Here is a 16,546-nt window from a genome sequence, read left to right on the forward strand (position 1 = left end):
GAGGGTGAAGGTAACAGTGGTCCCCGTGGTAATCGGAGCACTAGGTGCGGTGACTCCCAAGCTAGGCGAGTGGCTCCAGCAGATCCCGGGAACAACATCGGAGATCTCTGTCCAGAAGAGCGCAGTCCTGGGAACAGCTAAGATACTGCGCGCGCATATATATATATATATATATATATATATATATATATATATATATATATATATATATATATATATATATATATATATATATATATATATATATATATATATATATATATGATTGATTCTTGCCTCTACACATCCTGAGGCCGAGTCAGCAGGGAATTTGCACATTAACAGTGCAGTGGATCCTGCTTGTGCCGTGATATTCAGGACTGCAAACCGAGCAGGTTCACTGACTTTCAGCTTGTTGTGTTTGTGGATATATGACTGACTTTAATTATTCACAAAATCATCACATTCTCTGTAAGATTAAAGTCAACTATTGTACGGCGTATATTTTGAAGTAAAGGCTTTAAAACCAAGTTAGTACAAACATCGCTAATGTCACATAACTTTCCCGACATGTGGCCAACAGTGATGTTTTAATGTTCTTCATTATAAAAACATTTGCGCATAAATAAGTGACATAATATTCAGTACTTACTTCTGAAAGTTTACTCTTCATCCGCTCCGCTTCCGCCGTTTTTTTTCCCCCGGCAAAATTGTCCACACCACTGCCGCGCTATGAAGTCTGGGATATGTTGGGCCATGAAGGCTACACCGACCCATCCTTAAAATTCAGGGAAATTAAGGACGCATTTTAGGGCTGCATTTCGAGCAGCCTTTGAATTGGGACAGTCTTTGTCGTGTCGCTGTGACGTAATCGGCCTTAAAATGCGGCCTTTAAGGCTGCAGACCCCAAATCCGGTCATTGGTACTTCCTGGCTTGTGTAGTTACTAGGTAACAAAAGCTCAACACTGCCCCTAGCGTCCTGGAGCACTTCCGTTGTGTTTTGGAATTTGCATGTGTTTTGGGGTTTGCAAGTGTTTTGGAGTTTGCAAGTGTTTTGGAGTTTGCAAGTGTTTTGGAGTTTGCAAGTGTTTTGGAGTTTGTACGTGCTTTGTCTCTAGGGGCCACCGTACATACTTCACATGAAGACCAAAATAGTTCCAAAGTCCAGATCTGAATGAGGGTGGGGGAGGTTCAATTTGCCATGTTGCAACCAGCTTAGCTACTGTCTTGCTAGCTTGTGCTGCGCTCAGTGGATCTGCGCTCGACAGTGGAGCCTAGGCGGAGTAGTCGAATGCAGATCCACTGAGCTCTCAACACAGACAGCATCATCAGAAGAAAAGTTGATAAAATAAATTAAAATTTTGTATTGTTTGATACATATGCGTACCGAACCGAAAGCACTGTATCAAACGGTTCAATATCGATATCGATCGATACTTTTTTTTTTTTTACAACAGGAGTAACAGGAGCAGAAGAGTCTGGAACAGCAGAGAAACAATTTCAGCCATTTGGACTCAGCTCAGCCACTACAGAGGAAAAAATGTCTTCAACACAAAAGGTGAGAAAAACATCACAGACAACACAACACTGTTATTGAAACTGTGTGTTCAGCTGCTTGGTTTTTAAAAACCCGTTAACAGCAGCTTTATCTTTTCTATCCTGGGCTCATCCATACAGGGAGTGCAGAATTATTAGGCAAGTTGTATTTTTGAGGAATAATTTTACTATTGAACAACAACCATGTTCTCAATGAACCCAAAAAACACATTAATATCAAACCTGAATGTTTTTGGAAGTAGTTTTTAGTTTGCTTTTAGTTTTAGCTATTTTAGGGGGATATCTGTGTGTGCAGGTGACTATTACTGTGCATAATTATTAGGCAACTTAACAAAAAACAAATATATACCCATTTCAATTATTTATTTTTTACCAGTAAAAGCAATATAACATCTCCACATTCACAAATATACATTTCTGACATTCAAAAACAAAACAAAAACAAATCAGCGACCAACATAGCCACCTTTCTTTGCAAGGACACTCAAAAGCCTGCCATCCATGGATTCTGTCAGTGTTTTGATCTGTTCACCATCAACATTGCGTGCAGCAGCAACCACAGCCTCCCAGACACTGTTCAGAGAGGTGTACCGTTTTCCCTCCTTGTAAATCTCACATTTGATGATGGACCACAGGTTCTCATTGGAGTTCAGATCAGGTGAACAAGGAGGCCATGTCATTAGTTTTTCTTCTTTTATACCCTTTCTTGCCAGCCACGCTGTGAAGTACTTGGACGCGTGTGATGGAGCATTGTCCTGCATGAAGATCATGTTTTTCTTGAAGGATGCAGACTTCTTCCTGTGCCACTGCTTGAAGAAGGTGTCTTCCAGAAACTGGCAGTAGGACTGGGAGTTGAGCTTGACTCCATCCTCAACCCGAAAAGGCCCCACAAGCTCATCTTTGATGATACCAGCCCAAACCAGTACTCCACCTCCACCTTGCTGGCGTCTGAGTCGGACTGGAGCTCTCTGCCCTTTACCAATCCAGCCACGGCCCATCCATCTGGCCCATCAAGACTCACTCTCATTTCATCAGTCCATAAAACCTTAGAAAAATCAGTCTTGAGATATTTCTTGGCCCAGTCTTGACGTTTCAGCTTGTGTGTCTTGTTCAGTGGTGGTCGTCTTTCAGCCTTTCTTACCTTGGCCATGTCTCTGAGTATTGCACACCTTGTGCTTTTGGGCACTCCAGTGATGTTGCAGCTCTGAAATATGGCCAAACTGGTGGCAAGTGGCATCTTGGCGGCTGCACGCTTGACTTTTCTCAGTTCATGGGCAGTTATTTTGCGCCTTGGTTTTTCCACACGCTTCTTGCGACCCTGTTGACTATTTTGAATGAAACGCTTGATTGTTCGATGATCACGCTTCAGAAGCTTTGCAATTTTGAGACTGCTGCATCCCTCTGCAAGATATCTCACTATTTTTGACTTTTCTGAGCCTGTCAAGTCCTCCTTTTGACCCATTTTGCCAAAGGAAAGGACGTTGCCTAATAATTATGCACACCTGATATAGGGTGTTGATGTCATTAGACCACACCCCTTCTCATTACAGAGATGCACATCACCTAATATGCTTAATTGGTAGTAGGCTTTCGAGCCTATACAGCTTGGAGTAAGACAACATGCATGAAGAGGATGATGTGGACAAAATACTCATTTGCCTAATAATTCTGCACTCCCTGTATATACAGAATCTACATTCAAAATCAGAAACCACAGAAGTCACAAGAAAATACAAAGATCATATTTTATCTACACACATTGAAACAACAATATCATCAGTTGAACTCAAAAAAATTTTGTGAAATAAAAGATTTTCTCTGCTGATCAATATTTCCTAATGTCATTTTAATTATACCTCTCTTTGTGTCACATCATTGTAATGTGATACTATCACCAGAAGGTGGTGGTAACACACCAGCAATGTGTTTGTTGACATGTTTGATTCCACTGACGGAGGGAGTTTCAGTTTGTTCCACGACTGCATTTCACTCACTGCCTCTGTCACTGCAGGACCAACATGGAGCAAGAAGTCAGCACTCTCAGGAGGCTGACAAACCTCACAGAAGAAAGGGAGAGAAAACGTACAGCTGTGAGTTGTGTGGAAAGTCTTTTACCCTGGCTGGAGGCTTAAAAAGACACAAACTCATCCACAGTGGAGTTAAACCTTACAGCTGTGACTTGTGTGGAAAGTCGTTTGTGCAGGCTGGAGCCTTAAAAAAACACCAACTCATTCACAGTGGATTTAAACCTTACAGCTGTGACTTGTGTGGAAAGTGTTTTACCCAAGCAGAAAACTTAAAAACACACCAACTCATTCACAGTGGATTTAAACCTTACAGCTGTGACTTGTGTGGAAAGTCTTTTGCCCGGGCTGGAGTCTTAAAAACACACCAACTCATGCACAGTGGATTTAAAGCATACAGCTGTGACTTGTGTGGAAAGTCTTTTACCCTGGCTGGATATTTAAAGAAACACCAACTCATCCACAGTGGAGTTAAAGCATACAGCTGTGACTTGTGTGGAAAGTCTTTTACCCTGACTGGAGCCTTAAAAAAACACCAACTCATCCACAGTGTAGTTAAACCTTACAGCTGTGACTTGTGTGGAAAGTGGTTTACCCAGGCAGAGAACTTAAAAACACACCAACTCATCCACAGTGGAGTTAAATCTTACAGCTGTGACTTGTGTGGAAAGTCTTTTACCCGGGCTGGAGACTTAAAAAGACACCAACTCATCCACAGTGGAGTTAAACCTTACAGCTGTGACTTGTGTGGAAAGTCTTTTACCCTGGCTAAAGACTTAAAAAGACACCAACTCATCCACAGTGGAGTTAAACCTTACAGCTGTGACTTGTGTGGAAAGTGGTTTACCCTGGCAGAAAACTTAAAAACACACAAACTCATTCACAGTGGATTTAAACCTTACAGCTGTGACTTGTGTGGAAAATCTTTTACTCAGGCTGGAGGCTTAAAAAGACACCAACTCATCCACAGTGGAGTTAAAGCGTACAGCTGTGAGTTGTGTGGAAAGTCTTTTGCCCGGGCTGGAGGCTTAAAAAAACACCAACTCATCCACAGTGTAGTTAAACCTTACAGCTGTGACTTGTGTGGAAAGTGGTTTACCCAGGCAGAGAACTTAAAAACACACCAACTCATCCACAGTGGAGTTAAATCTTACAGCTGTGACTTGTGTGGAAAGTCTTTTACCCTGGCTAAAGACTTAAAAAGACACCAACTCATCCACAGTGGAGTTAAATCTTACAGCTGTGACTTGTGTGGAAAGTCTTTTACCCGGGCTGGAGACTTAAAAAGACACCAACTCATCCACAGTGGAGTTAAACCTTACAGCTGTGACTTGTGTGGAAAGTCTTTTACCCTGGCTAAAGACTTAAAAAGACACCAACTCATCCACAGTGGAGTTAAACCTTACAGCTGTGACTTGTGTGGAAAGTGGTTTACCCTGGCAGAAAACTTAAAAACACACAAACTCATTCACAGTGGATTTAAACCTTACAGCTGTGACTTGTGTGGAAAATCTTTTACTCAGGCTGGAGGCTTAAAAAGACACCAACTCATCCACAGTGGATTTAAACCTTACAGCTGTGACTTGTGTGGAAAATCTTTTACTCAGGCTGGAGACTTAAAAAGACACCAACTCATCCACAGTGGAGTTAAAGCGTACAGCTGTGAGTTGTGTGGAAAGTCTTTTGCCCGGGCTGGAGGCTTAAAAAAACACCAACTCATCCACAGTGTAGTTTAAGCACACTACTGTGACTTGTGTGGTAAAGCTTTTGCTCAAAGTCGAAACTTACAGAAGCATCTAGTTACCCACCCTGGAATTAAGGCGTACAGCTGCGATTTTTGTGGAAAAAGGTTCAGTGACAAACAGTACCGAAATATTCACCTACGGATTTACACTGGAAATTGTTTCCTGCTGTGATCAGTGTGGGAAACTGTTTACAACAGATGCACAGTTACAACGACACATGTTTAGCCACTCTGAGGAGAGACCTTACAAAAGTGAACTGTGTGAGAAGACTTTTAAAGTTCCACATCACCTGAAAAAAACACCAACAGATCCACACCAGAAATTAACTCTACAAGTGCAGTTACTGTGAGGATGTATTGATTTTTTTATCTTGTAATTTTAACCTGATTGTTTGGAACAAGTCTAATCAGTAAATTTATGGAGTTATACTGAATGAACAGTTTGGAAAAATGAAGAGTCATTTTCACTTGGTAAGCTGAGTGTTATAATGCAAACAGTAAAACGTAGTTGGACATTGGCAGAGATCACTTACGCTGTCATTGTTTAGAAGCAGAGCAACACAGATGGATCCAGTTCTCAACCCTGTCGTCACTGTGGTGGTGGGAAAACGTTTCTCTGTGACCTTTGTGGAAAAACCTCCAATCATCAACGGGACCTTAAACCGCATCAACGTAGACACTGGAGACAAAATGAACTACTGCAAAGAATGTGGGAGAGGCTTCCACACACCAAGTACATTAAAAATACATGAACTCTTCCACAGTGGGGTTAAAAAGCACATCTGTGACTAGTGTGGGTCATCCTTCACCACTGCACGTGAGCTTAACGAACAAGAATGAGCAAATCCACACAGGAGAGACACCATACAAGTGCAGACACTGTGACAAAAACTTCTCACAATCAGGTCATCGTAACAAACATGATTGTACACACATGGAAGCGAACTTCAGCTCTGACCAGTGTGACAAGAGCTTCAGGAATCTCAGTTCATACTCCAAACACAAACGATTCCACGCTGTAAATAAACTGTTTCACTGTTACCAATGTGCAAAAACATGTACATCTATACATGCAGCTTCTCTGTCACTGTCACTACATGCAGGGCGATCAAAATTACTGATATGGATATATATCAATTTCTTTCATTTGAACTTTCTTAGTTTTTCCAAAATTAACTTCTTTTTTTTAAATGTATTCATTTCAAAGAAATGTTAAACGTTAAAAACGGCAGCACACATAAGGACCCTTTAAATAATTCAAATTCTATTACACATCTATTTTTGGCTCCTCCTTTCACTTTAGTGTATTTACTGTATCGTTGAAGTCCACATGTTGTTTTAATGAAATCATTTTGATCCACATGTTCTGCAGCTGTTTTCTTGTTGATTTGAAGTTTGCATTATGAAATCCTGATAATGTTAAAGCGTTAGTTATATTTGATGAACTCTGTGTAAAGTTTGTCTTATTAAACAGTTTGGTGTGAAAAATAAAGAAATGGTCTCAGAACAAGAAGTTTGAGCCCTGATTTCATATTCAAACTACAGGGAGTGCAGAATTATTAGGCAAGTTGTATTTTTGAGGAATAATTTTATTATTGAACAACAACCATGTTCTCAATGAACCCAAAAAACTCATTAATGGTAAATGGCCTGTATTTATATAGCGCTTTACTAGTCCCTAAGGACCCCAAAGCGCTTTACATATCCAGTTATCCACCCATTCACACACACATTCACACACTAATATCAAAGCTGAATGTTCGTGGAAGTAGTTTTTAGTTTGTTTTTAGTTTTAGCTATTTTAGGGGGATATCTGTGTGTGCAGGTGACTATTACTGTGCACAATTATTAGGCAACTTAACAAAAAACAAATATATACCCATTTCAATTATTTATTTTTACCAGTGAAACCAATATAACATCTCCACATTCACAAATATACATTTCTGACATTCAAAAACAAATCAGCGACCAATATAGCCACCTTTCTTTGCAAGGACACTCAAAAGCCTGCCATCCATGGATTCTGTCGGTGTTTTGATCTGTTCACCATCAACATTGCGTGCAGCAGCAACCACAGCCTCCCAGACACTGTTCAGAGAGGTGTACCGTTTTCCCTCCTTGTAAATCTCACATTTGATGATGGACCACAGGTTCTCAATGGGGTTCAGATCAGGTGAACAAGGTGGCCATGTCATTAGTTTTTCTTCTTTTATACCCTTTCTTGCCAGCCACGCTGTGAAGTACTTGGACGCGTGTGATGGAGCATTGTCCTGCATGAAAATCATGTTTTTCTTCAAGGATGCAGACTTCTTCCTGTGCCACTGCTCAAGGCTGGACTGGGACAAAAAATCGGCCCGGGCATTTTGACTAGAGACCGGCCGACCAGGATAAAAATTGAAAATGTGACGTCATTCAGGGGTAAAACCGCAAAGGATTCTGGGAACTTGTGGCAAGAGGTGCTAGCGCACGCAGGCTTTCAATTGAGCTCAGTTACACAGCAATAAAAAAATGGCAAGAAGCTGTTGTATTATTAACTGCAATAGCCGGTCGCATGACAGCCACGGAAAGCCGACGGGTAAAGAGATCCTTTTTTTTTTTTATCGGATTACGTCGTTGAAGATAAATTTTTTAAGCCATGTTTCTGAAGTAAGAGCTGATGGTCTGGATATACCAAATATAACGTCTCAGAACACTCCAGCTCACATGTTAGTCTGCTCCATTCCCACAAAGGTCAGAGTTTTGTAGTAGTTAATACGTCATTTTTCTTAACATAATTGGTGATATAGGTTACAAGCAAGTCTGGCGCTGAACAGAAATTGTCGCGCTATGCTCCTTTATTTATTGTGCATAAATAGTGAATTGTCCTGACACAATATTGCGTTTCGCTTCTGTTATTACCATGGTACACTGACAAAAACATATTCTTTTATTCACAGGATAAAACAGTTGTTTTGTATCACTAATTGTCCAGTGCGATTACAGCATACAGTATTATTGTCACTGCTACATTTCTGTGATGCTACCAGAAATTATTTCCACTACTAATTAATTACCGTTGAGCTCAAAGGTTATAATAATAAACTGTTAACGATTGTGTATTTATGAAGACGATTTGTGAGACTGGTAAACTTACCTTTGTTCGTACGATGGTCTTTCGTTCTACACGGTGCGTTTCAAGGTCCTGTACCCATCCGTCGGTAAACTGGTCCTGGGCTTGTTGCAGTGACCTGAAGTTACTAAACTTCATGAGTGTGTGCACTCACTCCAAGAAGCGTATAATTATAAATATGAGCGTGGTGAAAGTTGGGCAGCACGCTAATGTATTTTGTCCACTCTGTGTGCTCGTAAGGGTCTGACCCTTTCACTCCTTTGATTTTTTCCTCGTATCTTTTCTTTGACTTTTCGTCGAGTATATTTTTGTACGGACCAGCATTGTTCTCCTTCGTTTTGTACATTCCTTTTTTGTGCGGCAAAGAAAAAACAAGAAGGTATTGGAACCGGAGAATGAACGTTTTGCGGTGCTGCAAATGCTTGCATTTGATGCAGTACTTGGATTGTTATGCCACGAGTTCCCGGCATGCAATGCGCGAAAATCACGTGATTGCTAAACAAGGGGGAGGGTGCATCCAGCCTCCTCGGTTGTAATTGGTCCAGCCCAGAGTCGATCATGACCAATTGGCCAATCCAACACCTTTCATTATATATACCCTTCCTAAAAAAAAAAAAAAAAAATCCATCGGCCCATAAAAACAAAAAATCGCCAGCGGCCCACCGGGCAAATGCCCAGTATGCCCGATGGCCAGTCCAGCTATGCCACTGCTTGAAGAAGGTGTCTTCCAGAAACTGGCAGTAGGACTGGGAGTTGAGCTTGACTCCATCCTCAACCCGAAAAGGCCCCACAAGCTCATCTTTGATGATACCAGCCCAAACCAGTACTCCACCTCCACCTTGCTGGCGTCTGAGTCGGACTGGAGCTCACTGCCCTTTACCAATCCAGCCACGGGCCCATCCATCTGGCCCATCAAGACTCACTCTCATTTCATCAGTCCATAAAACCTTAGAAAAACCAGTCTTGAGATATTTCTTGGCCCAGTCTTGACGTTTCAGCTTGTGTGTCTTGTTCAGTGGTGGTCGTCTTTCAGCCTTTCTTACCTTGGCCATGTCTCTGAGTATTGCACACCTTGTGCTCTTGGGCACTCCAGTGATGTTGCAGCTCTGAAATATGGCCAAACTGGTGGCAAGTGGCATCTTGGCAGCTGCACGCTTGACTTTTCTCAGTTCATGGGCAGTTATTTTGCGCCTTGGTTTTTCCACACGCTTCTTGCGACCCTGTTGACTATTTTGAATGAAACGCTTGATTGCGCGATGATCACGCTTCAGAAGCTTTGCAATTTTGAGACTGCTGCATCCCTCTGCAAGATATCTCACTATTTTTGACTTTTCTGAGCCTGTCAAGTCCTTCTTTGACCCATTTTGCCAAAGGAAAGGACGTTGCCTAATAATTATGCACACCTGATATAGGGTGTTGATGTCATTAGACCACACCCCTTCTCATTACAGAGATGCACATCACCTAATATGCTTAATTGGTAGTAGGCTTTCGAGCCTATACAGCTTGGAGTAAGACAACATGCATGAAGAGGATGATGTGGACAAAATACTCATTTGCCTAATAATTCTGCACTCCCTGTAATTTAACTGTTTTCGGTGGTACATGTGGAGGTTTATCAGGGAGGAGACTTGGCTGTTCTCCACTCACACTGGCTGAAATGGTGAAAATGCTGTTATCATAGGATGAAATGAGGATTTGTTCCTCATTAACGAGTTGGGGGCACAAAAAATACTTTTCTTTCTTATTCTCATTTAAAATATCTAGCTTTTATTAAATAATTATCTGAATCTTGCGAACAAAGTTTTTATCTGACGTAAAATGTATAGAAATCATACATATACCAACAAGACAGTGTACATCACTGTCACAACAGCATTTGTTTTCATTCAAAGGCTTTTTGGCTTTAATACCTGGTGGGCCGGTCTCTAGTCAAAATGCCCAATTTTTTTGTCCCAGTCCAGCAGTGTCACCATGCCAGCTGACTGTATGTCATCATCAGCTAGTGTTGTTCTTTATACATCAATATTACCAAAGTTTACCATAAGGCAGCATAGAAAGTATTTACTTGCTTTCAGGTTTTATTCAAATGTTAGTCTTTTCAGTTGTTTCTCCACTTTTTTCCTGTTTTAAAAATCAAACAGCAGTTTGTAATAAGATTATCTTCTTTTTTTAACAGGCAGATAAAGTTTTGCATTGGCATTGGCTAATTTGCCAATTGTATGTTAAATATTCAAAAATGTTTTTGCTCAAAACATACGTGCACTATATGTCAGTAAAAATACTATGCAAATATTGCTGTCCTTGAATGCTGAGTAAACACTGACAAAGCACTGATTGTGTCTCTTGTACTTTATCAACGCAGTGTCTAAAAACTTTGCACCGTAGTGGTTAAAATCTCATTCTAATAAGAGTTAAAAGCGCATTCGGTTATTAGGTTTACAGGGTTACTGAATTATGGTTAATGGTTGGTAGAATTTTTTTTTAACATTATCTGCCAATTACATCTGCCACCCTTCTCCAAATCTGTGCCCCTACCTGGCCCCCCCAACAAAAATTTTCTAGACACACACACACCACTGCTTGGTGGGTATGCAAGTGAAGAGAGAGACTACATCAAAGGACACAATGGTTTCATCTGGATCCAAGGTAAGTAAAAACGGCAAAAACGAAACAACCAGGTCGCTGGACACACCGCTCCTGTGTCAGCGGAGAGCAGGCACACTTTGCTCCCTCTCCCCCACTCTTATGTTTCGGTGTTGCACTGACACTTTGGGGGTTGTTAAGTTGTTTACATATTAATTATATACATTTTTTTGTTGTTTTTGTTGTTGAGAATTTTAATTGTAATTTTTGTATTATAGTTTATAAATAGTATTTGTTTTAATTTGTGTACTGGTTTGCGTGCACTTAAGATTTAAAAAAAAAAAAAAAAAAGATCGCCACCAGGGCAGACCCGATGGCATTTTCATGCTTCGCAGCATCATTTATTCTTACAATAATCACACGGTTGCTGTAACAGTACATTCAACGGCTTCAGCTCTCCTGCTGGCAGCCGTACACATCACCACCACCAACCCTGCAGCGGCATCGCAGAACACACCCTGCCACATACCCCCCTCGCCCGCTTCACCTCACCTCGCGAGCAGGCGAGGGAATTGGCCCGGACCATCGGCGCCCCATGCCCTAGCCCAGCGACGGGGAAGTGTCCACTCTGGCGGTCGCCCGCGCCTCCAGCGGAAGCCCCGGAGCTGGCCTGATGGCCACCCATATGGCAAGCAGCGGTGGCGCAGTAGGCGTGGAAGTGAGCTGGGGTTCACAGGTAGCTGGGCATACGGCCGGCACGCAGGACTGTGCAGCCTGCGTGCCGAAGTGGACAGCATGCACCCCCGCGCACCTCGACCTCCGTCTCCAGCTTGGCAGGCGCGCCAGCCTCCGGCTCACCCCAAGCCGTGCGCTGTCCACCCTTACAGTGATCACACGGTTGCTGTAACAGTAGCCTACATTCAACGGCTGCAACCCTCCTGCTGCCAGCTGTACACATCAACACCAAAAATAACAACAGCACAAGCAGCGCACAGGTTTTAAGCCGGCGAGGCATCATTGTAGATGCCGTGAAGGTGAGTCCATCTCATCTGCAGTGGCATCGCAGACCACGAGCCGCAACAATAATAAAAAAAATTTATTTAATTATGAATAAATAATTTCTCCTAATTATGTCCTGGGTTTTAACTAATTAATTATACCAAAGGAAACATCACACAAACACTTAAGGTCATGAAAATTAATTGCGATTTAGCAATTCAATGAGGCATCCACCTTATTTATTGAAAAGTATCGTATCAGTATTGGTATCGGCGATACTGGCCCGAATTTACTTGGTATCGGATCGATACCAAAATATGCAGTATCGCACACCACTAGTGTTTGGGAGTTCCCTTTCTGTCGATTCACTCGGTACAACACATAAGTATGGGATATCACGCCCTCGCGTGTCCTGGCTGAAGAAACCTTTAATCACGCCTTTAAGGCAGATGACGTGTGATGACACGCGCACGGCCCTGCCTGCACATATAGCCGCTGTCATCACAGTCATCCCTCAGTTCGATAGCCGCTCTTCACCAAGCCAAACTGCTCAGTGGGGCCACCTTGTGTTGTACCTCGTTCCTCTCCTTCAGGGAACAGAAGTTATAGACATAACTATTCGTTCCCTTTCAGTCGATTCACTCGGTACAACACATAAGTATGGGACATATATACACGCCCCACAGAGCAGCCACCAAACCGGAATCGGACCACCACATCCTTAGTGAGTGGTAGACCCAGCAGAAAGGACAGCATGAGCCACCGAAGGGGCTGTAGCATCCAACCGATAAAACCGCACAAAAGTGTGCGTTGATGCCCAACTAGCTGCCGCACAAATATCAGCTACAGGCACCCCTTTAAAAAGAGCCCATGAGGTTGCCATCCCCCTGGTAGAATGAGCTCTCACCCCGTGTGGCAAAGCAAGACCACCAGTGCTGTATGCCAGTGAGATAGCTTCTATAATCCAGTGGGACAGCCTCCGTTTGGAACAGAGCTCTACCTCTATTTGGATCAGCGAAGCAGACAAACAGCTGGTCACATAAACGCACATTCTGAGTGCGCTCAATGTAGGTGCGTAGCACACGCACTGGACAAAGAGAATGCATCCTCCTCTGCTCCTCAGATGCAAAAGGAGGGGAGCAAAAGCTCAGCAACTCAAACTCCATTGAGCTAGAAGATGCAGGCATGATCTTGGGAAAATAGGCAGCATTTGGATGCAATACGACCTTGTGGCCATCAGAAGAGAACTGTGTGCACGAGGGATGCACAGAGAGCGCATGAAGGTCACCCACTCGCTTTGCCGAAGCCAAAGCGAGAAGTAATGCAGTCTTATATGAAAGAAATTTAATATCCACAGACTCAATGGGTTCAAACGGGGGGCTACAAAGGGCCTCCAGCACCAAAGACAAGTCCCAAGCAGGCACACTGGACTTAAGCACGGGCCTCAGCCGGCGAACTCCTTTCAGAAAACGTATGGCGAGGGGATGTGCACCTAGTGTCACCCCGTCAGAACCAATATGACAAGCAGATATACAGTGGGGCAAAAAAGTATTTAGTCAACCACCGATTGTGCAAGTTCCCCCACTTAAAATGATGACAGAGGTCAGTAATTTGCACCAGAGGTACACTTCAACTGTGAGAGACAGAATGTGAAAAAAAAAATCCATGAATTCACATGGTAGGATTTGTAAAGAATTTATTCGTAAATTAGGGTGGAAAATAAGTATTTGGTCACCTCAAACATGGAAAATCTCTGGCTCTCACAGACCTGTAACGTCTTCTGTAAGACGCTTTTCTGTCCCTCACTCGTTACCTGTATGAATGGCACCTGTTTGAACTCATCATCTCTATAAAAGACACCTGTCCACAGCCTCAAACAGTCAGACTCCAAACTCCGCCATGGCCAAGACCAAAGAGCTTTCGAAGGACACCAGGAAAAGTGTTGTAGACCTGCACCAGACTGGGAAGAGTGAATCTACAATAGGCAAGCAGCTTGGTGTGAAAAAATCAACTGTGGGAGCAATCATCAGAAAATGGAAGACATACAAGACCACTGATAATCTCCCTCGATCTGGGGCTCCACGCAAGATCTCATCCCGTGGGGTCAAAATGATCATGAGAACGGTGAGCAAAGATCCCAGAACCACACGGGGGGACCTGGTGAATGACCTGCAGAGAGCTGGGACCAAAGTAACAAAGGTCAGCATCAGTAACACACTACAACGGCAGGGAATCAAATCCCGCAGTGCCAGACGTGTTCCGCTGCTGAAGCCAGTGCATGTCCAGGCCCGTCTGAAGTTTGCCAGAGAGCACATGGATGATACAGCAGAGGATTGGGAGAATGTCATGTGGTCAGATGAAACCAAAGTAGAACTTTTTGGTATAAACTCAACTCGTCGTGTTTGGAGGACGAAGAATACCGAGTTGCATCCCAAGAACACCATACCTACTGTGAAGCATGGGGGTGGAAACATCATGCTATGGGGCTGTTTTTCTGCCAAGGGGACAGGACGACTGATCCGTGTTAAGGACAGAATGAATGGGGCCATGTATCGTGAGATTTTGAGCCAAAACCTCCTTCCATCAGTGAGAACTTTGAAGATGAAACGCGGCTGGGTCTTCCAACATGACAATGATCCAAAACACACCGCCCGGGCAACAAAGGAGTGGCTCCGTAAGAAGCATTTGAAAGTCCTGGAGTGGCCTAGCCAGTCTCCAGACCTCAACCCCATAGAAAATCTGTGGCAGGAGTTGAAAGTCCGTGTTGCTCGGTGACAGCCCCAAAACATCACTGCTCTCGAGAAGATCTGCATGGAGGAATGGGCCAAAATACCAGCTACTGTGTGTGCAAACCTGGTAAAGACCTATAGTAAACGTTTGACCTCTGTTATTGCCAACAAAGGTTATGTTACAAAGTATTGAGTTGTATTTTTGTTATTGACCAAATACTTATTTTCAACCCTGATTTACGAATAAATTCTTTACAAATCCTACCATGTGGATTCATGGATTTTTTTTCACATTCTGTCTCTCACAGTTGAAGTGTACCTCTGGTGCAAATTACTGACCTCTGTCATCATTTTAGGTGGGGGAACTTGCACAATCGGTGGCTGACTAAATACTATTTTGCCCCACTGTAAATGTGTTAAAGTATAACATGTGTATTAAATTACTATTTCTGTTTTTCTTTTAATTAAGTAGATGTCATGTAAGAACTTTAATAAGTTGCTCTTGTTTATGATCATCATTTAGATTTATGTTTCACAAAAACCATTCAGTTTGTATGTCGTGTTGCATGAGTAAGACAACAAATCAACAAGAAACACACTCAGGGAGTGTGTGAGTTATCTGATATCAAATAAAATTTCCATCTGTGCACAAATGTTTTTAAAGAGTGATTTAAAAACATTTAAATTTAATGTCTCTTTTCATTCATTTCTGTCTCTCTCTCTCTCTCTTGTGATTGTTGACATGACTGAAACTCTACCTTAATTTTTGATATGTATGTTTTTTGAACACATGACCTTTTCCCTATTTTCTTAATAACAATGCCTTTGTTGTAAAGCTACACAAAATTAACATGCTACATTCATCCAAGGTGATGAAATTCTTTGACAGTTGCTATATATAGTACACTTTATGTCAACACAGTCAAAAGTTTGGACACACTGTCACGGATTTGCTGTGTGGTAGGCAAGATGTGGAGCAGGCACGTGCAGAGGGGGGGGGGCTAGAGGGGCTTGAGCACCCGCCCCTTTCCTGATGGGTGCCCAAAGTGCCCTTTTGTTGAGGCAACTTTTTAAAAAAAAATCTTTTTATTTTATTTTTATTTTTTTTATGTGTGTGTGTGTGTGTGCGTGCGGAGTCCTGTCTGTGCCCCTCAACAATAATATTTAACTATTAATCACAGTTTTGCTAAATAAAAGGATCTTCTTGCATCAGTCACATGATCACATTTAACCAATGATCGCCCTTGACGGCAGAACGCGCTGGTTACGAGCCGGGAAAGAGCTCACAAAGAGCACGCGCATTTTTAGCGGTCCAGACCTGTAGAAGAAACACAAGTTAACTCAGAGACACAGACTGATGCGACAAAACCAGTAAGTAGGTGTACAGCGTACACTGTAGTGTGTAGCACACAGGAGTATCAGCTTATTACGTACACGTTGGTAAGTTGTCTTGTGGCAACTGACGAACTGAAACAAACGAGCGTGCTGTGTGTGCAACAGCGCGACAAACATTACCTGTCCTTTTATTAACTGCACAAGTAGTGCTGGTCACAGCTGCTGGCTACCTGTGTAAGGCCGTCATGGGTCTGTAGCTCTGTCACCGTTTTAGGGAACATATTTAGTTTTAAAGTATTCAGAACATATTTAGTTTTAAAGTAAGTTTCCGGGCTTTTCCTGCCTTTCTGGAGGGATTATATTTCACTAAAAAACGATCTAATATGCATGTCCACATAATAATTATTATAATTATAATATATTAAAAACACACGCTGTATTTTAAAGAACATACATTAAGAAGCAGATTATATTAGATTT

At 42.4% G+C, this 16,546-nt stretch overlaps 1 protein-coding gene across 2 annotated transcripts in view; it reads left to right on the forward strand.

The window, feature by feature from the left end:
- The window catches only part of LOC113012116 (uncharacterized), a 63,499-nt gene extending 52,749 nt beyond the window's left edge, over positions 1-10,750 (forward strand). For both annotated transcript variants that reach the window (XM_080299848.1, XM_080299847.1), the window contains exons 2-3: positions 1,438-1,538; positions 3,549-10,750. In XM_080299848.1, coding sequence (XP_080155974.1) covers positions 1,521-1,538; positions 3,549-5,297 — 1,767 coding nt within the window. In that variant the 5' untranslated portion in view covers positions 1,438-1,520 and the 3' untranslated portion in view covers positions 5,298-10,750. The remainder of the gene's footprint in view (positions 1-1,437; positions 1,539-3,548) is intronic.
- Positions 10,751-16,546: the final 5,796 nt, after the last annotated feature.

The sequence above is a fragment of the Astatotilapia calliptera genome, chromosome 3, assembly GCF_964374335.1.
Source record: "Astatotilapia calliptera chromosome 3, fAstCal68.1, whole genome shotgun sequence".
Classification (NCBI taxonomy): domain Eukaryota; kingdom Metazoa; phylum Chordata; class Actinopteri; order Cichliformes; family Cichlidae; genus Astatotilapia; species Astatotilapia calliptera.